This window comes from Elgaria multicarinata, chromosome 3 (genome assembly GCF_023053635.1).
Source record: "Elgaria multicarinata webbii isolate HBS135686 ecotype San Diego chromosome 3, rElgMul1.1.pri, whole genome shotgun sequence".
Taxonomy (NCBI): Eukaryota; Metazoa; Chordata; class Lepidosauria; order Squamata; family Anguidae; genus Elgaria; species Elgaria multicarinata.
The window spans coordinates 53,176,780-53,204,528 of record NC_086173.1 but is presented as its reverse complement, the minus strand read 5'-3'; the positions used below and the strand labels follow the sequence as shown (position 1 = coordinate 53,204,528).

At 41.2% G+C, this 27,749-nt stretch overlaps 1 protein-coding gene across 3 annotated transcripts in view; it reads right to left on the bottom strand.

The window, feature by feature from the left end:
- UNK (unk zinc finger) overlaps positions 1-27,749 on the bottom strand; it is a 52,914-nt gene that overhangs the window by 16,945 nt on the left and 8,220 nt on the right. For 2 of the 3 annotated variants that reach the window (XM_063120314.1, XM_063120315.1), the window contains exons 2-8: positions 11,710-11,919; positions 11,044-11,220; positions 9,451-9,581; positions 9,183-9,318; positions 7,827-7,944; positions 6,365-6,449; positions 738-880 (exon numbers count right to left, since the gene is read on the bottom strand). In XM_063120314.1, the coding sequence (XP_062976384.1) occupies positions 738-880; positions 6,365-6,449; positions 7,827-7,944; positions 9,183-9,318; positions 9,451-9,581; positions 11,044-11,220; positions 11,710-11,919 (1,000 nt within the window). The remainder of the gene's footprint in view (positions 1-737; positions 881-6,364; positions 6,450-7,826; positions 7,945-9,182; positions 9,319-9,450; positions 9,582-11,043; positions 11,221-11,709; positions 11,920-27,749) is intronic. The other variant, XM_063120316.1, reaches the window with a different exon arrangement.

Here is a 27,749-nt window from a genome sequence, read left to right as displayed (position 1 = left end):
AAATGAAAAACCATGCCCGGTAATTATGGTAACAATGCAGTGTGCAATGACCAGCACACGCGAGGTGGGAAAATAAGCTACCTTCCCTGATCATGCAAACCAGCTATTGACACACAAACTCTACGGGTGAAAATCCAAACATTTATTTAGGATCAGCTGCCTCTATTCACAAGAAAACATTTCAGATTAAATCCACAACAGCCTGGCTCAACAACTACAGGAAGAAATTACACCTTATCTTAGGAGGGGAAAAGAGGAAAAAAATCCCAAGCATCATTAAGGATTTGAAGAGGTGTCCCAGAGGCAGTCATTTTCAGATAAATAGAAACTCTTCCCAAATGGAACAAATTCTAAGCAGGAAGTATTACATCAGTTTTACATTTTCAGAGAAAAGCCCTAGGCCTCTCCATCTGGCAGCTCGGAAATGACTTCAAGTCCATTTAAAGCAGCTCAGCTTGTCTAATCCAGTTTGAAAGTTGCAGTTGTGATTTAAGCCCAGGCCATTATGCCCCTTCAAAATATCTCAGCAAACAGATGGAAAACCTGCTTCCCATTCCTCCCCTCTGCCCCCCATAAAAGCCTTTACGGAAAAATATTGACACAATGCCCCAAGTGCAACGCCTCTGAATCAGGCAGCGGTGGCGGCTCTTTGCTCCAGATACACTCATTTTTAGAGAAGACTCCATGTTACATCTACAAAGTGAGGAGGTCAAGAACGTTGTAACACTTCTACGTACATTGCTAAGGTCTGGGGCTTGTGGACTAGAAGGGCTAACAGGAACAGAGTCGCCTGCTGCTGAGGGCATATACATTACAGGGCCTGTTTGCGTAGGGCTGGAAACAGCTGACGTCGGCTGTAACTCTTCACTAAGTGGAGGTTCTGTAAGAAATGTAAAAAACAAAAACACAATGTATGCAGTCAAGAGAAAATGGTTCATGAATAGCCTCTGGCAAGAGCAGGGGCTGCCTAGGTCTACAGCTGGCAGCAATATGCTGCAGAGTTCCCAATCATAGTTATCTACCAACCAGCCTAGAAGTAGTAAGAAACCATCTGCAACAGAATGAGAAATGTTTAGCTTGTTGCCTGGAGAGTCTAGTCAGTTTTTCCTGTATTGACATTCTCAAAGAATGGCAGGCAGAACTGTTCATTCATAAGATCTCTTTTAATTAGAATTTCCATCTTTAATGTTCAATACTGAGTAAGAATAGCTTACTGGTGAACAACAAGCACGCCAATCCTAAGCACATTTATTCAGAAGCAGGTGTGTAATTTCAATAGCATTTACTTCTGAGTATCATGCTTAGGACCATGATTTTAGGGACATAAGGATATACAAGAGCCCTCTTGGATTATACCAAAGGTGCATCTAGTCCAGCATTCTATCTCCAACAAAGGCTAACCAGATGCTTCTGGAAATAGCACTCCCATCTTGTAAACCATCACTCCTCCCAGGTAGTATTTGAACTGGGATGTTAGTTTTGGAACGAAACAGTAGATAGAGTGATAGAATGGTTCTGAGAGTGTAGGGAGGACCAGGATTCTGAGCCAGTTGAAACTTCCAGCCCTATGCTGGCTAAGATCTGGGTGAGCTGAATGCCCCATGGCAAAGCACCCTCACTAATCTACATTCATTGCCCATTTCCCCAAAACGATTTGGGAGAAGGGTAGTTCAGAACGGCGTTGCCATTTTTTTCATCGTTCTTTCTGCATGGTTTTAGAGAGAACCCTATTTGATTCTTCTTCCAGTGCACCAGCATTGTCCAAGGGCCTATACTCACCTGTAGTTTGCTGCAGAGGAAGGTCCTATTGTTCTGTGTGTCTTGTTCTGCTCCCCTCACTGTTAAATTTGTACTGCTTAAGTGAGAATATTTACAAAATTCTCAGCAAACTTTTCAGAGGACCCAGCCACCTGATCTGTATGTAGCTCCTTAAAAAGAAACTTTCAAAAGGACAGACTTCTCCACCAAATAGCTGTGGCTACCAAGCCCCAAAATTAATTTAGTATTGGGATATTAATGCTCTCCTGACAAAATGCTCAGGGTAAACTTGGAATGGAAATGAAATCAAGGCGGCATCCAAAGGAGATAGATCTGAAATAACAGGCAACTTCAGTTACCCTCATAAAGACTGGAAGAATGCATATTCTAGTGAAAAAAGGGCAAAGTTTTCAGGAACCCTAAACAACTGTGTTCTTGAAAACCTGATCATGGAAACAATCAAAGCGGAGGCAACCCTGGACATAATCCTAGATGGTGCCCTCAACCTGGTGAAATGTAACCTTTGTTGACCCAATGGAAAGTGATCCTAGTATTAAATTCAAAATAAATGTAACTGCCAGGAAAGCCCAACACAGTCACATTTGACTTAGTCGAGAAGTCAAATACCGTATCTCCAGAATACTTGGAGGAGTACTGAAAAACACAACCACAGGAGCGCAGCTAGAATTCATACTGCAGATCAGGAAAAGTCCAAGAGGAGAACCAGAGTGGTTAACAAGCAGAACCACGGAATTACTGGTTTCCTTCAGAAAAAGGAATTCTTGCCCAATTGAGGAGAACAAAAAGGAACACAAACTCGCATAAAAAAACCAAGCAGATAATGCCATATGCAAAACAAAGAAAAAAGAGAAAAAAGAATTTGAGGAGCATATCATTAAAAATATTAAGAGCAATTAAAAAAAAATACATTAGAAGCAGAATGAATTCTTTGCACTGGTCTTCACTTTGTAAGCATAGAATATACCTATGTCTGGACTGATTTTTCTCAGGAAGAGTGAGGAAACAAGTGAGGAAAATAGTGGTGATAAGCAATAAAATTCTAGGGCTGATTGAGAAATTAAAAATTAATGAATTGCCAGGACTGGATGGTAGCCTCTTGACAGATGACATATTAAGGAAGGGAGTCTGAAGCAAACAGTGGTAACAAGAGATGATGCTCTAGACCTTATTGACAAATGGAAAGCAAAGATGTCAGATGACATCCATCTAAGAGATCTTAAAGAACTCAGATGTGAAAGTGCTGATCTTCTAAAAAAGATATATAACCCATCCCTAAGAAGACTGGCCTTTGTATCCAAGGATTGCAAAGCGGCTAATGTAACATTTTTAAAAAGGGATCCAGGAAATTACAGGCCAGTTACCTTCACATCAAAGTAAAACTGCCAATATTATAATTCCTTTATACAAATCTATGATGTAATCATACTTGGAATACTGTGTATAGTTCTGGCCACCTCAAAAAAAATATATTGTAGAGCTGGGAAAACGCAGAAGAGTGCAACCAAAATGATCAAGAAGCTGAAGCAATTCCCCTATGAGGAAGGTCTACAACATGTGGGTCTTTTTAGCTTAAAAAAAAGGCAAGTATGGGGGACATGATTAGGGTCATCTGTCGCAGGGAAATCTGGTCCTTTTGGGGGATCTGACGGATCCCCCAGCAGACCCGGCTCCACTTGTGCAACTTTTTTTCTTTGTAAACAGCGGCAGGCACATTGGTGCCACCGCTTCCATGTGCAAACCCCTCGTGCTCTCCTTGTGAGTAGAAAGTGAGGGGTTTGGACATGGTGGCAGCAGCAGCAGGAGGCACTGCTGCACTGCCACTGCTGCCTCCCTGTGCAAATGGCTCCTTCTCCCCCACCCGGGAGAGGAGGAGGAGAAGCCCGGGAGAGGGAGGAGAAAGAGGCATTTGTACAAAATGCGGCCACTAATATGGGGACTCCTGCCACCATTGCCTGCCAACTCCTTGCGCTCTCCAATGCATCAAGCAAGACGGCACGAAGAGCTGGCGGGCAGTAGCAGTCCATGAGCTGACCCGACTGAAACCAGATTCCTGAAGCATAGAAAACAATGCAGGGTGTGGAGAAAATGGAGAGAGAGAGAGAGAAGTTTTTCTCCCTGTCTAATAATATTAGAGCCTAGAGTCAACCAATGAAGCTGAACGGTGGGAGATTCAGGGCAGATAAAAAGGAAGTCATTCTTCACACAGCGCATAGTTAAACTATGGAAGTCACTTTCTCAAGATGTGGCGATGTCCACTAACTTGCGTGGTGTTAAAAGAGGATTAGAGAAATTCAAGGAGGACAAGGCTATTAATGGCTATGAGACAGGATGGCTGTATATTAGCAGAGGCAGCATTCCTCTGAATCCCAGTTGCTGAGAAACACAAGCAGGAGGGTGCATTGCCCTCATGTCCTGCTGTTGCGCTACCCATAGGCAATGTGAGACAGAGGATACTGGACTGGATAGGCCTTTGGTCTGTTAAAGCTCTTCCTAGGTTCTTCATTTCTGAGTAAAAACATTAATTTGGATGCTTTCCAACTCATTTATAAAGACAATAGCTCACCTGTCATTCTAATGGGATCTAGTTGCTAAAAAGCAAATTGTATGCATGAACTGAATGGAAATTTAAGACAGCTGCTTGAAACATTATCCAATGCAGCCTTCCCCAACCTTGCTGTGGCTGATGGGAGCTGAAGTGTCATCAAGATGGAGAAGGCTGATCTCAGGTAGGGTGCAATATGGCCTAGATGCCACTGAACTAAAAAAATACCTTAATTCTAACTATTTACCTACCTACCTACCTACCTACTAACCCAACCACTATTTACCTACTATCCCAACCACTATTGGGATTAGTACCCTAATCAAGAGATCTTTGCATGAAGCAAATTGTATGTACACAACTGCGTGCAAGGACCTATGCAGGCTCACCTGTAGAAGACATGGTTGACATTGAATTTTGGGGGGTCCAGAAGGTAGAGTAAGTTTATAAGGATGGCCCTGAGTTCAAAAAGTTGGATAAATACTAGTCTATGGGCAAAAATTTATGAATTGGATCAATTTTTGAAAATGGCTATATTTTGGGGAAATTGCTATATAAAAGTAACATGGTGGCGCTCCAAGGGGGGGGCAGGAGGGGCTGGTATTGTATTGTATCTTTTCTGCGGCCTTCGACTGTTTCCACTGCTCTGTCAAGCTGCCAAAATTTGGCGCTGCAGCAATGATGCGTGTGCAGAGGGAGGAGGGAAGAGACAGTTTGCTGCCAAAATTCAGTGCACACCAACTGTTTTGCTTTAAAATAGCCTCTTTTCCATCATCGCCAAACTTTGGTGGCAACCCACAGATTTCTACTTTTAAAAGCAGTATTCCCCCCCCCTTTACCAGCACTGAATTGCCCCAATTTTGATGGTGCAGGAGGGACCCCCTGATCCCTGGAAGTTGCCCAACCCTGGCTTAGTAGGACCTGAATACAACCATTTTAGATCTAGGCTGTGAATGATAATCGGAGGTAGCATTGCAGGGCTATCACAGACGACAGTGAACGTATTTGGGTTTTTTTTGTGACCAATCATGGTTTAGAGTCAAACAGACCTGCAGGCTTTTATAGCACTTCAAGCTATTTTCTGGAAAGGTTCAAACTAGTATGCAGAAGTGCAAACAATGATGCCTTAAATCGAATCAGAACACTGGGCCATGTAGTTCAACATTGTCTGATCAGCAGCTTTCTGAGAACTCAGGCAGAGTTCCTTCCCAGCCCTGTTACCTGAGATCTATTTTTAAATCAAATTTGCCAGGGATTGAATGCGGGACTTCGTGCAGAAGAAGAATACACTTCAACACTTCTAGGGGCCTTCTTCAAGACCTACTTGATTGTGCTCGTGACAAAGAACTACGCCCCTTACCAAATACCCACAGTAGTTTCGGAACTGTTTTAAGAGTATAAATTTATTTATATTTTAGAGTCTGAAAAGAATAGCGCTTATCTGCCAATCGCCATCACCATTCATGCAGCCTTCTAAAGGATATTCTCTCCTGCATTTCAAAAACATTGGCCTTTTAGATAGAGATCTGCTTTTCTCTAGGCAGTGTGGGAACCTCTCCTCCTCCAACACTTTTGGTAAAACAAAGAACATCGGGGGGGGGGGGTTGCCCCTGGCCTGCTCGCCCCCTCTCACTTTCAGTGCTGAAGGAGCCTGGGCAAATGCCACAGTAGAGTTGTTCCTTTTCCCCCGCAGAAATGATGGTGTGTTCACAACCTCAAGCAGACAAATCACAAGTCCAAAACATAAAACAGAACAGTTCCCAAACAAGCCACCGGATGACCCTTCTGCTTTGAGGAAAATACAATTGGAACTATCACCACCTGGTAGCTAAAGAATCTTCTCCAAAGTAAGGGATACAATATGTAAAATAAAATTCATTAACGTATTTGTTTGGATTCTTGCATATGATTTGCTAGGGCAGGACAGGATGGAGGTGACTTTTTGGGGTGTGTGGGGTGTGGCTGTTTTGCTTAATCCAGCAAAAGGAAGTCCATTTGCCCAGGGCTGACACTTTACTGCTACATAAAGAAAAGGCCACATACGTTCTACATGTGCAAAGGCACAGAAGGGTCCTCGGGGGCAGCTGCCAGACTGTTGCATGTCATTACATTTTGTTGATTTGTAGATCTGGAAAAAAAATAAAACAAAATGTAGATTGCAGCAAGATGAAACGGATCACACATATTTAAATCTGAAGAGTACAAAAGAGAGAGAAATGTATCAAGAACACGTTTGAGGTCTCCCAAGTTATGCTTTAAATATATGGTTTACAATGCTTTAAATAAATGTTTTATAATACAGTTCTAGCATTATATTTGACACCCATGGAATTACTTTTAGAATTATTACCATGGTTACATAAACATAAATATATTTGATAAGAATTACAGCACTATTTTAGGCACATCTACTCAGAAGTAAATTCAATGGGACTTAGCCTCAGCTATGTATGTACAAAATTGCAGCCTCACTCACTCTTGCATCTTACTCAAAGATGGCTCAATGCACTGGATGTTTCTGGGGGCTCAAGACTCAGTTCACAAGACTTCAGCAAAAGAAGCATGTACTGCCCAGAAATGTTTGCAGCTGTATGCCTTAAATGGGAATCACTCCAAAAGCCATCCCACCCCCACAACTGCTGCTGACCTCCACAGTCTCAAAGACTTTAATATGAATCCTCTCTATAAACCAGTCCCTGTGTACAACTAAAATGCTAAGAAAAAGAAGGGAACCATCGTTCAATGTTTCTCTTCTAGTATTGAAAGGGATTCTGCTGATAGGCAGGGGCATATCTATACTGTCAATCACTCTTAGACGGCAATCTTATACCCGCTTATCTGGGAGCAAGCCCCACAATGCATGGAGGCTTTCCACACAATTTGGATTCCTGGAAATGTAAGGTTCCAAATCACGTGGGGAGCCTCCATGGATGGAAGGGGCTTCCCCCTTCAGAAAGTCACCCACCATTTGTAGAGGGTGATGGAAATGTGGGGGGAAGGGGCGGAGCTATAACACTCCCCCTTCCTCACATGCTTAATCTACGTACATTCCATGTGCCCAAAGACTCTTAATATAACACAAATATATCATAATGCAAATCCAGAAAAACAAGAGGTGGCAAGCAGATTTTGTAGCCTCCTGCTTATCATCAGGTAATGCATGAATCCCAGCCTCCTGCCTGCATCTTCTAGGCTTTTGCACGCTGCCCATCAGCCCATTCCACATTTTCTTCCCCTACCCTGTCCGACCACCATGCTCCCTTTAGCACTTTATGATGTCCCGAAAACCTCTTCTCCAACTTATCTAGATGATCAGAAGGGTCCTTGTGAAGAATTCAAGACCCCAAGACGTTTCAGCATCTCAAGGTCTTCATTTCCATTCCAATATTCTTACTGCACTTCTAAGTTTATTATTAGAAGTATTACAGCTTATCAGCTCCTATAAATTCTGGAAACCCTCCACTTATCTAGCCAGGTGTCCAACAAGAAGGGCTGTTCACTGTACCTCTGGGTGAAATTGTTGCTCCGTGCGGGTGTGACAATACTGGCACGCATCTCCATTGTCACACTTACTAGGATCTCCCCACTCATCTCCATGCTTTACACTAGGGCATGGGGAGGATCTGAACAAACAAGAAGGCGATGGAACAGAATCAGAAATCCAAAGGCTTGGTACGAATAAAAAAAATGACTTGAATCAGAAATCCAAATGTTGCTTGGTACTTCCAAGTAAATTTATAACTTTGTCCCAAACAGCAATCCAGATCGACTGTTTCCTGATATCCTTGTACATTAATTCTTTATCGCAAGTATTTTTACTGTCTGTTACACAGCTTTCCCCAAGGAGGTGGGAAGTTTTATTTCATCGTTCACAGCTAAGTACAACAGATTTCAGCTAACACTGAATGAGAGCAGAAGCTGGTAGGTTTCAAATATATTGGTGAGTCAGAGACAAATATTAAAACACTCGTGTTTGGAGAAGAGAATTCGAATCATTCTCCAGAACTGAGCACATCTTCATTCTCTCGGAAGAGGAAAGCACACAGCAGCAGGAACAGAATCCAAGGTGACAAATGACAGATAATCAGCATATAGTTTGAACAGGAAGTATGGTGGAGTTTTTTTAAAAAACAAACAAAAAAACCTTGTATCTCAGAGATGTCCCTTCTCACCAAGTCAACCTTTCCTAACTGGATGCCCTCCGTACGTTTTAGACTTCAACATCCATCGGCCCCAGAGAGCACGGCCAATGATCAGTAAAATTGGGAGTTGTAATCCAAAACATCTGGAGGGCACCTGGTTGGGGAAGACTGTACAAAGCCTTTTCTCAGAAGTAGTAAGTTTTGATGTGCAGCACAATTTTTATGTGGAAGGGGAAAAAATGATTCCCGCTCTGAAAACTGTGATAGCACAGTATCATCTCAATAACAAACTTGGAGGATTCATTCAAATATAAACTTAGATGGGAGTTCATTGCTCTCAGCTTGGACTAATGGTTTGAGAATTGCCACCTAGAAGAGAAGGTTGTACTGGAGGGGGACCCACTTGAAACAAAGAGGACGACCTAATTGCACTTTAACATATTCTACAACAAGGATTATTTCATTGGTGTCTTACAAAAGGCCGTAATCACATTATAGGGTCCAACAGATGTGAAGAACATTCAGCATGAATGTCAGGATCCTCCACAGATCTGATCCATGTATTAACAACCTGGTTTGCAGCACAATCCCCTACCATAACTGGTTTAACTTTATCACTGTGAGGTTAGAGTAAAACTACTATCCAAAAGAAGAAAACTCAAAGCCTTAGGTCCCTCACAGTCATGTCAGTTCTAAGTCCAGGTCTTGAAGCATTGTACCTGTACTTGTGTTTCCTAGGGCTTCTTCTTCTATCTTTGCTATTATGGTAGTAAGGGCAGGCATAGCCCTGGCGACAGAGACGTGGGGGCTTCTTACATTGTTCTGTTTTGTAGTTTCCCAAAACATATGTTGTGTCTGTGAAGACAGGTGTGACTGGTTAATTCGAGATGACAAGTATATACCTTCCTACATGAAGACCCTTGTGAGAGGAGGAGTGGGCAGTCCAAGAACAATGGACACCCCTGTGTAAGACCCTAAGGAACTCACCTTGCCACCTTGGCTCTTCACTGAGTATTTTCTCTATCATAGCATGGCTAGCGGCAACTGCAGACTGACCCTCTATGCCACCCTCTGATGTGGTCTGACCATTCTGCAAAGCCTCCATGGCCTGAAGCTCCCTTAGGGAACAGAGTTAAATGAACAATAGGCAGACAGAGAAGATTCAGAGAAAGAGATGTGTGTCTACCAGATAGGAATTTCCACAATGCAGGAATTCCCGTACATTTTTTTTTTGCCAAGCCCACTTTTAGAGATTCACAACTTCTATGAGCACCCCACCCTCCCACTATTCTGAAGTCAAACTCTCAAAAAACATACTGCCCACTCAGTCAAGATGGAATTAGGTATCCCATTTTCCAATGTTGCTTCATTAATTCCCTGTTCAACACACACATTCATTTGCACACAGAGACATGGAGCTATATGAAGAAGGTAAGATCCTGATTGGATCTCAGCCCTTGTGCTTCCACTAAGTTACTAGAACACGTAGTTTTCCTCCCCACCACCCACAAAAGAGATCCAACTAAACTATCTTGCTTTGAGTATTCTCATTTCATAAATACCTTTTGGTCTTCATAACATACATAGAACCAACAACAAATACAATGCATATTTAATTCAGTTCCTAAATTTGAACTTAAATATTTTTAGTCTTATAAAGCTATTGGAAAAGGATACTTCTATTCTTATACTATAGTCTCTTGAAACATGCATTTAATGAAAAAAATAGCGGATTTTTACCTCCTATATCATTTCAAAGCCCACTAAGGGCTACACTAGATATTTGGTGGCAGCCGCAGGCCTGGGAACCCCCGTCAACATCAAACAGATGCACAGGAGAAGGGGGTATTTAATCCTTCCCCTGCTGCCACTTTCCTCTTGCAACACTCTCTCCAGTGTTGGGTCCCAGATGTACGTTTGCCACATTGGGAGGGAAAGCAGCCAGGGAGGAAGGAGCTGCAGGGGAAATGTGGTGGGTGGAAGAGGGTTTAGCACCTCTTCTCCATGCACAGCATCACCCCCTGCAAATTATGTCCTCTCCCTGTGCTTCACATATGTTGGGTGATGGCCAGGATTCACATACCAGCATCTGCTGCCAAATATCTAGTTTGGCCCTAACTTACATAGACTTCTGGGTGCTTACATCTGTTTCTAAGAAATCAAGGATGAAGCCACACGATTGCTTTTTTAAAAAAATGAAAGGTGATTTTTAAGCAGTCATCTGGTAGTGGCGGGAATAGCTTCAATATTCTCCTAGCCGTCTTTTCCATCACATAACTGGTGAACCTTTGCCAAAGTATGGTGATGAGATAGCTAGGCTTGTATTGAATGCAATCCGCATGGCTCTTTGCCCCAAGATAGCTGCCAAAGTCACCGTGCAATGCATAAAGGCCACAGGAAGCAGCCTTAAAGGGTTATGAGGAACAGATTCCTCTTGGGGGCGGGGAGAAGAGCGAACAGAACACCATCATCCTTCTGATGTGAAAGCACTACACACTCAGCAGCATTTTACACCCTGATCCGTTGCATTTAGGCTCAGCAGGCATGCTTCCACAGACAGGGCCCTCATCCTCTACTAACCTGATATCATAAACCGGAGAGCGGAGGTCGTGGGGCCCATGAGCAAAAGCACAGTGGAGACCGTTCTTGGTGCAGTTTCCTTTCGAGTCAGTCTCATGGATGCATATTCCAGTTTTGTAGTAGCGCAGGTGGTATCTCCGCTCTGTGTCACCAGTAGTTCTATGCAGGAATGGACACCTGAAAGAGGAGGAGGGGGGAAAAAGAGAAGAGCTCGTAGAAACTCAAAGCCGGAAACATGCTCCCCAACAAGCAATTTGTTTTAGATGAACATCGTCCTCAGGTCTGTCTTATCAAGCACAATTTTTTTTTTCATTTTGAAAATAATTCCATTTGTAAAATAAGGACATAAAATGAGGATACAATCCTCAAGCCATTTATTTTAAGATAAACATCACTAATTTCTCTAGCATTATTCCAGAGCAAAGAATTTTGCATTATATCCTTCAGTTAGTGGTTTTGGGGGGGTGGTTTTGGGGGGAGGGGGATATAAAGACGTGGTGCAATTGTAATTAGTATTTTGTTCAAGTTCCTACAGCAGCTTTTCCACATTTCTTCTGGGTCCTTCTGCATGATTTTTAAAAGTTGGTTGGTTGAATTCTCTCCTCTCTGTAAGTGCAGGCGGGAAACTCCATCTGGTCAAGTAAGACGCAGCCTTGAGTAACTTACTCATCTCCTTCTGGACAGATCCCTGTGGTCTCATCATATTTGGTGCAGTAAATGTCAGGGCTGTAGTTAAAGGTGCCGTCCCGACGGCGGATAGACCGGCGGCGACGCTGGTTGACAAAGTGCCAGTGGAAGCATGTATAGGGCCTGTGCTGAGTACACTTGTGCTGCACAAAGAGGGGGCACTGTTCCGTGCGGAATTCCTTCAGGTAGCTGTGGAAAGAAAACATTGACCTGAGCAGCAATTGGACAGCTCCCCACAAGGAAGATTCAGAGGCATGCATCCTGCTCACCCCAACATCTTTCTCCAGGGGCTCATCTACACCAAGCAGGATATTCCACTATGAAATAATGAATGGTGAGTGTGTTGTTCCCCCCTCCATTGCCTAATATGTCGTCCGAACCAGGCCGATGGCAGCAGCAAGGAGGAGGTGGGGTCCCTCATGGAGGACCCCCACTGAGACCATCTTGCCCAAGTGCACCAAAACCTGAAATCAGCACTGGGCAGATGGGCCTTTAATTCTTTGCAATTCAGAGGTCAGTAAACAAGAACATGTCATGGTAATGAGAAGCCCAAGAACTACAAATGGGGTTTATTATTCAGGGGCCAAGCAGAAGCGCCTCATGGAAGGAAAAAGTGGAAAGTAACATCCAGGACTAATCTACACCAAGCAGGATATTCCACTATGAAAGTGGTATATAAAAGGCAGCAGCCAAACTACTGCTTTATAGTGGTACCGAAGTGCACTGACAACTGTTGGGGCCCATGACCAAGCAGGATATAACACGATGAAAGTGGTATGAAAGTAGTATATGGCATGTGTCAATGGGCCCCAACAGTTGTCAGCGCACTTCAATACCACTGTAAAGCAGTAGTGTGGCTCCTGTTTTTTATATACCACTTTCATAGTGGAATATCCTGCTTGGTGTAGATGAGCCCCAGATCTGCACTCAACAGTAATTCTACAAATACAAGCGATGTATTTATGTCCATCTTGTGAAAAGTATGCAAAGGTAGTGGTCCTACCCTACGCTCAGCTGCCTCGTCTCTCCCCACTCACACCTCCAGCCCCGCCCTCACTCCCACTGCTGCTGCTGCATTTGCAGCATGTCTCTGAACAGGCAAGCTAGAGAAGAGCAATACTCTGAGGCTGGCTTATATTGAGTTAAAACACTCAATTCAGATTCTTCATTCTGGGCCTTCTTTCAAGTTCTGATAGAGTTTAGACTGCAATGCGGCAACAGTGCAGTGTGGTGTTAGATGGGTAGGTGATGAGTATAATGTTTATCATAAGAGAAAGGAGGTAGCCTTGCAGAGAACAGAAGGTCCACCATGAGGATTAAGAACTTGATTATTTTCTTTACGAAGTCACCCCCATGACTTGGATCCAAAGTGCCCTGTATGTGAATGGAAGGGAAGAACTGCCCCTTCCCAATCCCCACCTCAGATTGGAGCTCAGCCATCCCCACAATGCTCAAGAGTGTATTTGGGAGGAGTGCAGAGGGTGGCTGCAAGTAAGGAGGTAGGAAAGCTTGGTTGCAAGTCTAGCTCTTTTGATAAACGATTTTAAGGAAGCTGCATTGACAGTTGGATTGTGCCCCTTCTATGCACAGAATGAAAAATTAGGGTTGTATCCAATGGTAGTGTTCTGCCAGTGGAAGAGAAATTGCTGGTGGAACGAATTTCCCCGCCCTCCTAGGCATCTCCCCAATTCTGTTCTGGAGAGTTAGGGGACCCTCTGTAGCAGATTTTGCCATTGCATGGGCGGCAGCAGAGGGGAGGAGAGGATGGAGAAATTCTGCAAATGCGATTGTGGGATCCAAGCCATTGTATCTAACAGGGCTTCTTTACTAGTAAGTACGTTTAGGATTGCAGTTTTGAAGTAGTAAACTAATCAGTTTTAATAAAACCTGCCTTTATTTCAAGCCATTCCCATCCAATTTTCTGGGTGGGGATGTTGGGTGAGGATCAGAACACACACTTTTTTGCTCTACAAAACTTGTATTAGTTTTACAAGTTGTGTTGGATCTGACTAGACAACAATGGTTAAGGACAAATACTCTAACTCAAAATGAATGGTGACATGCAAAAAAGATATATATTGGTTCCAAGTAAAGACATACTAAATGACTGTGCTATAGAAGCAAATCTGTGAGTCCAATATCACATTTCAATCAATACTCCTGCTCTGACATGTCGCAACTCTATTAAGCCCCTTGATGCATAATACACTTTATGAATGATCCCTTCCTGGTTAAACTAAATTCCATACCAATGCACCACCTTAGTTTCCTATTATTGCTATAGAACCACTGGTGGAATTCAGAAGCTGTTGCACAAGGAGGTGGCAGTAGCAACAATCAGCTCAATTTCTTTTCATATTTGAAACCCTCACTGGAAACACGGTTCCCGCATGTTTAGCAAATTGCTTAAATATCAAATAAGATGACCGTGTTTTTGAGTACAGTCCTATCCAATTTGGTTGTGTGCATATGCGCTGAAACCCCCTGCATGCCCTAACACACTTCTATACGTAAAAATACTTGAATTTCATTACAAAAATACTAGGTCAAGTACTAAACCAAATCACAAACAAAAACATTAAGCAGACATTCCTTTATTGTTGACTGAATGTCTCGGATTATTCAATGAAGGAAACTGATCCATTTTTCACTAATCCACTTCCGGATAAATTGTTACTTTGGGATTCTCAAGCATTGCCCATTACTATAAAAGTGGTAGTGTGACTACAAGTGAGCAGGCACTAAAGGATTACTGTCAGAACCAATGATACCTTCATTACAGTTGGAGAAATCTGCTGAAAGTTCTGCCAACCCAGAACAAGCGAACAGATTTCTTCTGGAATTTCTGGGTCCACATCAACAATTCCGTTATTTTCACATGCATTATTGACTACACAGACTCAGGATACCCTTATTTGAAATTTGTCCTACTCCATGTAGAAAAAAAGCACTTACCACACCTATTGGACTGGAGTAGATATGCAGGCATACTGAAGTTTATGGGACAACAGCAACTAGGCCATATTGCATCGCATGCTAGAATTTTTTACATCAATATGTGGAGCTCTACATTAGTACATGAATCCTTGTAGAAGAACAAGGATAATGGAAGGATTTGGCCAATCATTCAGTCTTGGGTTCTTCTACTGAAGCGTTGACAAAATCCAATATTAAACATGTCTAAAACCAAATCAAGAGGACTCCAGTTTTGATTTATAATTTTCAGTCAGCACAGTGGCTTGGCTTCACTCATATTTGGTTTATATATTTCATTACAGCACAATCATATATACGTCTACTTATAAATCTGGCAGCGACAGTTGAACCGTGCAGCTGCACCCTGGGCCTGCCTTTGCACCACACTGATTGGCCAAACATGGCTGTCCAGCATCTCACCTGGTGGAGGGGCTGCCCTGCCAATTTGGCGCGGAGGAAATGAATTGCTATTAAAGCTCGAGCTTTGAACTTATTTATGAGTAATATGAACTGAAGTTATTTGGCACAATGAGCACTTCATAGCCAATCAGTGATTAAGAAAGCTTCCCAGACAGAAGGGGACAGAAGAGTGTGCAACAGAAACAGAAGAACACTTGAACTTCTGCTGTTACATGGAGAAGGTGGCTAGGAGGCATGCGGAGTGGGGCTGGGAGACTGCTGGACGAATGGAAGTAGATGTTTGCCCAGGAAAGAATAAAAAGTATGCATCTGTGTGTCCACAAGATATAAATATGCAGTTTTTCATTCATTAAGAATACATTAAATAAATGTTGAATACATATATATTACGTAAATATTAGCAATATTCTCAATGCCATTCTTAAAGTTTGCCTCCCAAATGTGCTAGTTACTTCTTCCTCCAGGAGCAAATTCAGTCCTGCCATGTTCAAAAGAAGATATTTAGCCAGTCTTGTTCTTGAATGGTAAGATGTCTATAAGCAACACATCACCTCTCAAACAGCTTTTTTAATGGGTCTTTTTAGAGCAACATACCCCATTAGAGATTTCAACATTCAACCTGGCTAAAATCATTCTGAACAACTTGGGGTGCAGGAGGAACACCTCCACCTGAAAACAATTCTCAAGGAAAAGACTGAGTTCTGAACCCTTGACCTGGGTTTTTCCTATAAGCATTGAATTCCTACAGCTTCAGAGCTTTATACTTCAGCTGCCAAATGCAAAGGAGGACAGGACTTATGTATTTTTAACAGTTGTGTTGAAGGATTTTGGCAGGTGAAGCTTATAATGCTTGGGTAAAAAATCAGCTGTGGAAGTCCCTTCTTCTACTGGAATGGTAAAGATACAAGTGTCCTGTCGTTCTTCATATCTGGTCACCCAATTTTTACTTCCTTATTTCCTAATTTCTGCAAAAGTTAATCTTGAAAATGAAACAACCCTAAACATCCAAATCCCCAAAGCAATCTCCTGACATAATGCACCATTAGAATTAATGGGGCTTCAGTTACCAGAATGCTTTGAAGATTGGAACCTAAGCACAGCCATTCTGGTCTCAGCCTTCAGCGAAGCAAAGGAATTGTTACAGAAAGAATGCATTAATATTCCCCGTCAACCAGCCCAGCTCCAGAAAAAGTAACTACCACCCCTTTACCCAAAAATACAACCTGATTTATTTTCAGATCAAAGAAAGTAATCAGCTGTTCAGCTTTACTGTGGAAAACCCCGTTACACCAACAAGCAAAAGTTCAACAAATCTTTAATAAATGAGTCATGCAGGTAGAAATGCCTGGTATGAACAACCAGCAACAATTCTTCAACTGGTATGCATTGAAAATACTACATTCTGTCTTCTCTAAATCCCTGCTTAGTTTCCTTAAACTATTTTAACACTAGCGAATGACATAATCACGTGGGAGATGCACAAAACAAAGTAATTATTATGTCAAATTTGTTCAGAATCAATCCTTTCAGTTCATAGAAGAACAAGAAATTGTATTTCTATTTTATTTGCCTTATGCTGTTAAATTAATCATGGGCTGTAGAAACATGCATGGTAGCCTCAGTGCAGTAACTATTTTTCTAACTTCAGAAAGTAAAAACTCAAACCACAGTGGTACACCAGAAGATAAATCTAAAGATAATTAAGGTAACTGAGGCCATGGCTAGACCAGGCCTACTGTATATCCCGGGATCATCCCTGTACATCCAAATGACACACAGGAGATCCGGGAGCAGGCAGGGACAACCCCTCCATTTGCCAGGGATAGTCCTTAGGTCTAGCTAAGGCCTGAATCACCTTAGTTCTACCCAAATAAGAACAGGATATATAACACAAGATATACCCTTAACAAAATCTTATCTGGTACAGCAGACAGACATGCAGATGTTTTGTTTGTTTTTTGAAAAAACAACACAGAGAGGAATGCCAGGCCACAAATAATTCCTCTGATGGTATGACGACTGTCCCAAATACACACACACACACACAACCCCACCCGAACGTATCCAGAACAAAAGGCAAAAACAACAAAATTATAGAGAACTTCATTATCAGGAAGAGAAACAATTAACCTGATAACATTATGAATTTCAAAGAATATATTTGGAAATAGGTATTAAGTAAATGTAACATTACTTGCAAGTATGATTATACCTTTGTCCAGAGAAATAGGAACATAATAATAGAATCCAGTCTGCTTACATACATACTAAATACTAGAATTGCTAACTATACGTCATATTCCCCTATTCATCTCAATAAAACATAAACGCTGCCTAATGATAGAAAGTTGAAATTCCAAGTCTTAACTGCTTCTGAACAGAACAGATAGCCTTATCAGAACTATCCCATAAGTTGGAAAAAACATTCATTTCAAGGGCTTTTCCACAGGAAAAGGGAATCTAAATCTGCAGTATGCAAATGACCATGAACATCTGACTGAATTTGGCTTGTATGTGTTTTGTAATTAACATGGGGCTAACCATCTGCTCATGCATGTTTGATGATCCAGTGTCTCAGTTAAGTGGAAATGCCAGTATTGGCCAACCCTTCTGAAACCAGGATTACAGTTGCTGATTTTGCAGAATCAGCATCTTGGCCAAACTTTCTTGATCAAAACTTTCATCCCACTATGAGGCGGAGTATCAAAGATTAATAGCCAGCAACAAGCCATATGCCATTCTCAAGGAGTAGCAAATAAGACACACTGGCTCAGTTCAGAGAACATGTAACTTCACAGTGTAGTTTTTACGCCAATGTTGAGAAATGTGTTGTCTGGTAGGAAAACTCCACCGCACTGTGGGTTGTTTTTTTTTTTGGAAAACACTCCATGCAGAATATCCATGCAATGCAGAGAAGAGTTCCTGCACAACCATTGTGTTGCATGCTGTGTGGCAAGCTCTATGGAGTTTTCCATTGCATTGAGTTGACGTTTTCCACTGGGTACAGAGTTCCTCGGCAAGAGCAGCAAAAGGAGTGAGTGCAATTCTAAGACTATACGTACTTATCTGGGAATAAATCCCATTGAACTCAGTGAGACTTACTTCTGAGTAGAACTTCCCAGGATTGTGCTGTAAGACCATGACAGAGGTTATGAAAAACTATGAATTCTTTCCATATTTGCCACTTACGAAGTTGCCATATGTAAAAGAGGACAAAGCACCTGCATCTTTAATGGTTGCATACAAGTTGGAATTTCTACACCTGCTAGTTGTAGTTGAATTTCTACAACTATAAAAGATTCATGAGTCCTGTCCTCTTTTGCATTTGGCCACCCTAACAACTTTGTTTTCACTGAATTCCTCAGATTTCACAAAGAAGACGTAAGGCAAATATCCATGCTTGAACTAACTTATTCAAGAAGGAAGTCTGATAATGGTGACTCTTCATCTCTTATGAAGTTCTAGACCTCATTGACAAATGAATGCAAACAAATCACTAGGTCCAGATGATATTCATCTGAAAGGTCTTCAAGAACTCAAATGTAAAACTGCTGATCTTCTAACAAAAATATATAACCTATCCCTAAGATTGACCTCTGTACCAGAGCACTAGAAAGTGGTCAATGTAATGAGTGCAATTCTAAGACAGCTGCCGAGATTGGTTTTTTGCAGCGACGGCTGATGGGATACCATCGGGAGGACCGGGGGAGGAGAGAGGGTGGAGGAACTGTCAATCAAACATCATGATGGATTTTACTCAATTCCACAATAGCTCAGTCACACAAAGGTGGAGTTAGAACACATTGTGTGGGGAGTACCCCCTAAAAATTCAAAGTTTGAGTGGAGTTTTCACTCTGCGTTGACTAACGTGTTGTCTGAACTTAGCCACTATGACCTGATGGTTAGAGATCGAGAATGAACATCAGCTGATGGACAGTGGAGGCACCTGGGGCCTACGTTGCTCATCAAAACGTGCAAAGTGGAACTCTGGAATGTTTGGGTAATGGTTGCTAGGAGAATCTGGGTGGTAGCTAGAAACAGTTCTTTCTGAATTTCTCACCCTCTTATATCAGGAAAGCTAACTCTGTTTTTCTTCACCTCTGCTTAACAACTCTGTTCTCCTTCGGCCAGATGCCAAAAAAAACCCTTCAGTTTTATTGTCAGCATCACCATTTTCTTTCTCTCCCCACTTCTACCTTTATAAGAAATCTTAGCATCAAACAGGAGATATGTAATTTCTTAAAAGTGTTGCAAGCATGTTGACGTTGGCATGAGAATAATTCCAGCAGCAATAGGAAGCTGCCTTATATAGCTGCCTCGGACTGGCAGCAGCCCTGCAGGGTTTCAGATGGAATTCGTTCCCAGCCCTACCTGGAGAGGGATTGGGGAAGGGAATGTAGCTCAGTGGTAGAGAGCACATTTTGCATGCAGAAGGTCCCAGTTTCAATCCCCAATATCTATCAAGGTAGGACTCGGAAAGACCCGTCTAAATCCTGGCGAGCTGTGCCAGTTAGTACAGACAATACACAGCTAAATGGACCAAAGGTCTGACATGGTATAAAGCAGCTTTCTATATTCCTATGATTGAACCTGGGACCTTCTGCTTGCAAAGCATGTGCTCTACCACCGAGCTGCAGTCCTGCTCTTTTATGATATATAATTTCATAAAAAATATACCCTTCTATCTTCAGATTCTCATATTTAATTTTACCCAACCAAACATCTGTATTTTCTGTGCCAGCAACTAAATGCAAACTGGTTGTTACTTTCTAATAAATTACTGGATGTTAATTCCTCCACACATTTTCTTCCATAAGAAGGCCTATTTGCCTCTTTTCTGAATAAAACACTGACTGCCAGTCCATTATCTTCCCTCTACCAGAAAAGGCAGGATTTTGCAAACCTTGCCAAGATCAACCACCACTTAAATTGCTCAAGACAACACAAATTAATTTTGTGGAAACAAAAGAAATGGAGAATGCAGGGGGGTGACAAAGATATGAAAGGAGCAGTGTTTCAGTAAATGTACATTTGTCAAGATGACAGTCCTGTCATGCCTTGGAATAATAGTTAAGCACCTAAACAAATTTAAACTAATTAATACAGAAAAGATCATTTGGGGAAGTATTATCCACAATTTTTATTCAGCTCTTACCCATTCTAACAGACTTTAAATAAGAGCAAAAAAGAAGACAAAGTTGGTGTTATTTAATAGAAATGCATTAATTTTAAGTATGGTACTGATCGATTTAAAATTATTTATTATATCACATTATCGGTATTAAGAATAGCTGCATATTTTAGCCATTTAAAAACAAATCACCAATGTAAATTCCTGTCTAAAACATGGTATGTGTAAACTATGTTAACTGCTCTCCCACTTAACACAACTACAGCTTGTAAAAGGCAGAATGGTGTAGGAGGGTAAAAGATTAATTTTCACTCTCTGGCAGTTGCCAATCCACAGACCAGTTAAGATGCAGAGTATTTTGATTTCAATCTGTTAAAATATATTTGAAATAAATGTGGTTTATGGATCATTTGTCCCCACTGGATTTCAGTCTAAGACAAAAACAGTTAAATAAACCCTTTCTGTTTAAACAACAAATTCTAAAACCTTTTACTCTACTAGTGCTGCTTGTGCTAACACAGCTTAAACATGCCGTATTCTAAATCACCCCATCTTTTCCATTCTGTCTTTAAAATAAATAAATTATCGTACTTCTCCAGAACTCATGTATGAGAACTTACATTCACATTGTTCAAAAAGCTGGATTGGAAGCCATCAAGAACAAAACACCTTTATGAGATTACAGATCAAAGTGCAAGGAACCCAGATATACAGGATGACCTATTAAATTATTTGTGGATATGAAATAAGGCAGCCAAAATTCTTCATTTCAGAACATCATCCATCCACAGAACTTAACTAATGAAAAGTTCCCCTTCCTTAGCAAAAAGATGTCCAAGTGGGTGATTGCTATACAACTCCAGGAACTCTTGGATGAGATGGATTATTTGGATCCATTTCAATCTAGTTTCAGACCTTGTTTCCTAGACGTCTTTTAATAACATCAACCATAGAATCCTTCTGAATATATCTCCAAGTTGGGGTGCTTTGGGGTGGTTCTATATGGATGGACAATTCCAGAATGTTGTGTTGGGGAGACTACATCTTGACTCAATGGATTTAATATGATAGCGTTCCATCTTGTTTTCCCTGCTATTTAACATATACATGGAACTGCAGAGTAAGATCTTCCAGAGATTTAGAGTGGGGTGCCAACAGTACACATCTGACACCCAATTCTCTGTCTTTCATTTGATTCAGGTTACGGTAGAGGAAGTGCTGAATCAGTGTCTAGGACCAGTAACGGACTGCATGAGAGCCAATAAATTGAAGCTCAATCCTGACAAGACAAAGCTATCACTGGTGAGTGGTTTTGTCTGATTAGGGTAGCGACTTCAACATGTTCTGCATTGGTTTGAACAGCCCCTAAGAATCAGGTTCATAGCTAAGGCATGCTGGAAGCCGTGTTTATCACTGGAAGTGGTGTCTGAGGCATGCAGCATCTTCCACCAACCAGCCAACCGCTACACCTGGACAGAGATAGACTGACCTGTTATCCATACCCTGCGGACCTCCACACAAGATTATTGCAATGCATTTTCCATGGGGCAGGGCTTTAAAGAGTCATTGGAAACTTCAGTTAGTTCAGAATATAGCTATCAGGCTTCCAACAGGGACCAACCCTTGGAAACGTATCTTGACAGTTCTGAAGGAGTTTTGCTGGCTACCAGCCAGTTTGAGAGCACAGTGCCAGTGCTTACCTTTACAAGCCCTACATCGCTTAAGACCTGGGTATTTCAAGTACCATCCCACATTGACCTGCCTTTGTGCTGTGATCTTCATCAGAGATGTTCCCTTGCCTTCTGAAATCAGGCAGCTAGGAACTGATGAGGGCTTTTTTCAGATATGATGCCCATTTTTCAAACACTCTCCCCAGAGTGGGTCATCTCTTTTTATGTCTTTGGGAATCAGGTGAAGGCCTTTTTATTTTTATTTTTTATTTTTATTTTTTTTATTTTTTATTTTTTCAACTGAACTTTGTTTTTTGTGTGTGCTCTGTGATACTCTTATTTTATTACTTATGCTGCTGTTTATTATATTGTTTTATTATTTTAACTGTATTATTGTCCACTACCACCACCCCAAGAATTTACTGTAGGACCAAGTATAAATGTTCAAAGTAAATAAATAAATGCAGAATGATTTCATGAGCATCACCAGAAAGGCTGCTGCTGAGATGTGCAGCTTCACCAGATGTTCTTATACCCAGCCAACAATAACTGAAGAATGGTTCCAAATTATAGTCATTTCTTTGTATTTGCTTCCAGGTAAAAGCATAATCTGTATCCTTCTGCCCCAGAGGCCAGCTCCTCAAATCCTGGCAGATATCTCAGTTCTTCAGGCTCTATAATACGGAGGAAAGGCAGGCATGTTTGTCCCCTTGAATCTTCCCCACTCCCCCAGAAGATACTACAGGCATGCTTCATTTTAGCCACAGAGGGTCTTTTTGTTTAAAACCGACTGACTTTAGAATCCTGTTGTAAGGAGACCATTTTCACTGCTGCAAATCAGAAACAACAGAGCCAATCCATTAGCTGACAAAATGGTATTCCAAGCATTCAGTATGAAACCACACACCAACAACTTGGATTTAGAGAAGTAGTGGCACTCTTCCAAGTGATGCTTCCTTCCATTGTACCCTTAAGGAACACTTTTTATTTATTTATTGCAAATCACCATAGCTCTTTTGTCATGTTAAATGCATATCTTATTATCAATTTAAAAAATGCATGCCATCTTTTTTTCCTTATGACCTGTCATATCCTCATATGCAGAAGCACTAATAATGTTTTAGGTTTGGAGTGCCTGCTGGACTTTAATGTAATCTAGCACTTAACCTTTTAAAAATAGTACTTTGATGTAAAGTTAAGGGACAGATTTTTCATTACACTTCACAACAAGACTGATATTAATTTATTAAATACAACCAAGCTCTGCACAACATCTGTATACAGCTCTGCATCCACATATATACATTCACACTGTTGTCTCAAATCAGTATATTAACCTTAATGAAAGATTCTGCTTCATTTGGATGCAATCCTATATGTACTTATCTGGGAATAAATCCCATTGAACTCAGTGAGACTTACTTCTGAGTAGAACTTTCCAGGATTGTGCTGTAAGACCATGACAGAGGTTATGAAAAACTATGAATTCTTTCCATATTTGCCACTTATGAAGTTGCCATATGTAAAAGAGGACAAAGCACCTGCATCTTTAATGGTTGCATACAAGTTGGAATTTCTACACCTGCTAGTTGTAGTTGAATTTCTACAACTATAAAAGATTCATGAGCCCTGTCCTCTTTTGCATTTGGCCACCCTAACAACTTTGTTTTCACTGAATTCCTCAGATTTCACAAAGAAGACGTAGGGCAAATATCCATGCTTGAACTAACTTATTCAAGAAGGAAGTCTGATTATGGTGACTCTTCATCTCTTATGAAGTTCTAGACCTCATTGACAAATGAATGCAAACAAATCACTAGGTCCAGATGATATTCATTTGAAAGGTCTTCAAGAACTCAAATGTAAAACTGCTGATCTTCTAACAAAATATATAACCTATCCCTAAGATTGGCCTCTGTACCAGAGCACTAGAAAGTGGTCAATGTAATGCTAATTTTTAAAAAAGGATCCTGGGTTTATACAAGAAATTACAGGCTAGTCAGCGTAATGTCTGTTCTGAGTAAATTGGTGGAAAGCAATATTAAAAATAAAATTGTCATCTAGAAGGCATAGCTTCCGCAAAAGTAAATCTTACCTCACTAACCTTTTGGACCTTAGAGAGTATTGAAAAGGGGTGGTGTGGCAGACACTTTTTACTGGGTCTTTCAAAAGAGTTTTGACAAATTCTATCCCCAAAGACTCCTAAGCAGTCATGAAATAGAGGAGAAAACCTCTTATGCATCTGTAACTGATTAAAGAACAGAAACAGAGTAAATGGAAGCTCTCACAAGAAAGATATAAACAGTGGGGTTCCCCAAGAATCTGTATTGGAAACAATGCTTTTAGACTAAATTCTAAATTGAATTCAAAATTCAATGCTTTTTAGACTAAATTTTAGACTAAATTTAGTCTAAAACTAAATTTTAGACCTAATTCCATATCATAAATGATCTGGAATTAGGAGTAAGCACTGAGGTGGCCAAGTTTGCAGATAATAGCAAATTATTTAGGGTGGTAAAAACAAAAAATGATTAGTGAAGAACTCTAGAAATATCTCTCCAAACTGTAGGAATGGTAATTAAAATGGAAATGTGGTTCAATGCAAGCAAGTATAAAGTGATGCCATTTCCCCACTAATTTCATATATACACTGATGAGGTCATACATATACTGATGGTGTCTGGGCTGAGTTAATTGACCAAGAATGGAGTCTTGGGATTGTGGTTGATAGCTCAATGAAAATGGTTACTGTGAAAAAAGCGGTCCATGTTAGGGATCTTTAGGTAAAGGATCTAAATGCCACTAACATAACACCTTTAAACAAATCTATGGTGTGACCATACTTGGAATACTGTGTACAGTTCTGGTCACTGCAGCTCAAAAAAATATTATAGAGCCAGGAAATGTGGAGAAAGGGGCAACCAAACTGATCAAAGCACTGGAGCACTTCCACCATGAGGAAAGTTTACAACACTTCGGGAAGTTTAGCTTAGAAAAAATGGCAAGTATAGGGGACACGATAAAGGTGTATAAAATTATGCATGATGTGGAAAAAGTGGATACAGGAATGTTTCCTCCCTCTCTCATAATGCTAGAGCCCAGGATATCCAGTTCAAGACAGACAAAAGGAAGAATTTCTTCACACCATATGTAATTAAATTGTAGAATTCCCTACCACAAGATGTAGTGATGGCAGCCAACTTGGGACAGCTTTAGGAGATTAGAAAAATTCATGGAAAATTAGACAATGAATGGCTACTAGTCCTGATGGCTATATATCATGTCCAGTATCAGAAGCAGCATGTCTCTGAATTCTAGTTGCTAGGAAACATGAGCAGAAGGATGCTATTGATGCTATTGGCTCATGTCCTGCTTGTGGGCTTCCCATAGGCATCTTGTTAGCCACTGTGGGAACAGAATGCTGGACTAGATAGGCCTGTAAGCTAATCCAGCAGGGCTCATGTCCTGTTTTAACTTATAATATGTTAACATGCAAGCTTTCCCTTAAAGATGACCTAGCCAGTAAGGTTATAGTTGAGTAGTAATTATTTTACTGGTGTTTTTTTTTAAAAAAAATATTTTATCATTTGTGTAAACCGCTTTGATAGCTCACTGGAAAGTGATATATAAATAAGAACATAAGAGCCCTGCTGGATCAAACCAAGGGTCCATCTAGTCCAGCACTCTGTTCCCACAGTAGCCAACCAGCTGTTGGCCAAGGAACAACAAAGCAAGGCATGGTGCAACAGCACCCTCCCACCCATGTTCCCCAGCAACTGGTGCACACAGACTTACAGCCTCGAATACTAGAGATAGCACACAACCATCAGGGATAGTAGCCATTGATAGCCTTTGCCTCCAAGTATTTATTCAACCCCCTTTAAAGCCAATTGTATGCAATAAATAAATAAACAAACATATCTGAACTAGGACTTAGATTTGAGGCATAGGTTCAGGCTATAATCACCACATGCATGTGTAATACAAAAACAAGAATATGTGCTCAAGCGAGCATTTTCTGGACTTTCCTAATCAAGAGCAATTCTGGGTGAAAATAATTTTTATTATGAATTTAGAATATTTATATTCTTCCTCTTCCTGTACTGTGCTGGCATAGTGTTTCCCCTGTTCTGAGGGTGGGGGGTATTTGGGAAATAGGAGGGCTTTGATCCTGCAATTCAAAATCTTCCCTGATCCATCCTTGCTACTCTTCCATTTTGCCCTCCTGGAGGAGCAAGAGCAACCAACTTTCACATGTTGGAGGCTTCCAAGGCGAGCATACTTCTCATCTTTCACAGTTTGCTAGTTCAAGTATTTAGAGGAAATAACACTTCGGAATATTAAGTTCATGCTAACAGCTAATTAAAGTGGAGAGGCCAATACTTAAAGAAAACAGAAACTCTCAGTAACATGGGGCCTTATTACAAGTACGTTATTTTTTGACCTGTATGTATAGTATAACCTATTTGTTTCTAACTGAACTATGAAAAACACATGTTTCAGATGCTACATTTCCTGCCCTCCACTTATATACTCCAAAAATATCTCCACCTGTTATTTTCATATTTTTTATAACTTAATCCTGAAATTGCAGCCTTAGTATTTAAGCTTTCGGGGACGATCAGCCACCCAAGAAACTTGCCCAAACATGTCCAGTAAAATGGATAGATATTTACAAGTATCAAACAGCCAAATAGAATGCAGTAAATTCTTAGTTTTGAATCTGCAAAAATAGGGATATATCTATAGCAGTTTTACAAATTCGGGGAGAACACAGTTAAAAGAACTCTTGCAGGAGTGAAAAGACACATGAAGTTCATTTGCAGTGCAATCCTATACATGTCTACAGAGAGCTTCGGCTGATGGGTGGTATAGTAGTGTAATAAATAAATAAATGAAAAGAAATTACAATTGTATTCAGTGGGGTGTACTCCCAGTTAAATAGGAACTGCAGCCTGAATTATTTATGTAGAGATGTTTATCCTGTCCTTCTGGTGGATATGCACTACTCAGGGAGGTTTCTTACAAGAAAGTCCATTTGAAAGGTATCAACACATATAGATTCTGTTTAGACGTTAAGTCAATGGTTGACTATTTAAGCAACTATTGCTTAAATAGGCCTCTGTTGACTAACATGTCATTTGTCAGGGGGGAAACAACCCATGGTTAGTTCTTTTCTAGAGATAACGAAACTTTTGCAGAGTTGATTATCTGCACAACCATTGGTTATCGTGTTGTGTGGCGGGCTCTGTGGATTATTTCCCATGCTTACAAAATTGCAAGGCAAGAGCGGCAGAAACTCCTGCTGCTCTTGCCCAGGGGGCTCTATCACCATGGGAAATAATCCCATCCCGGGAAGCACTTGGGGAGCCGCCAATCATCCCATCCTTTAGTGGGGCGGCATAATTGGGGGCTCCCCACGTGCTTCCTAGGATGGGCACATGCTGGCCCTGCATGGACACTGCCAATCGTGGTGCCCCACATATTCCCAGGGATATACCAGACCCTTGCTGCCCCCACCCCGTGATCCATCTGGAGATCAACTCAAGAGGATAGAAGGAGCTCCTTTCATCCCCTCGAGCCGATCTCCAGATGGATCACAAGGCGGGAGGCGATAGATGTCTCCCGTGGCTTGACATGCAATGTCAAACAGTGGGAGAAATCCATCCACTGATATCAGGGCAGAGGGCACAAAGATCTGTCCTGCAGCTGTGACAAGCAGGAGAGATGCCTGCACATCCCATCCCCATTCGCTACACAAGAAGAGCACGTGACACGCAAGCATCACTCCCCAAATGGGGACAGGACGCGTAAGCAACTCT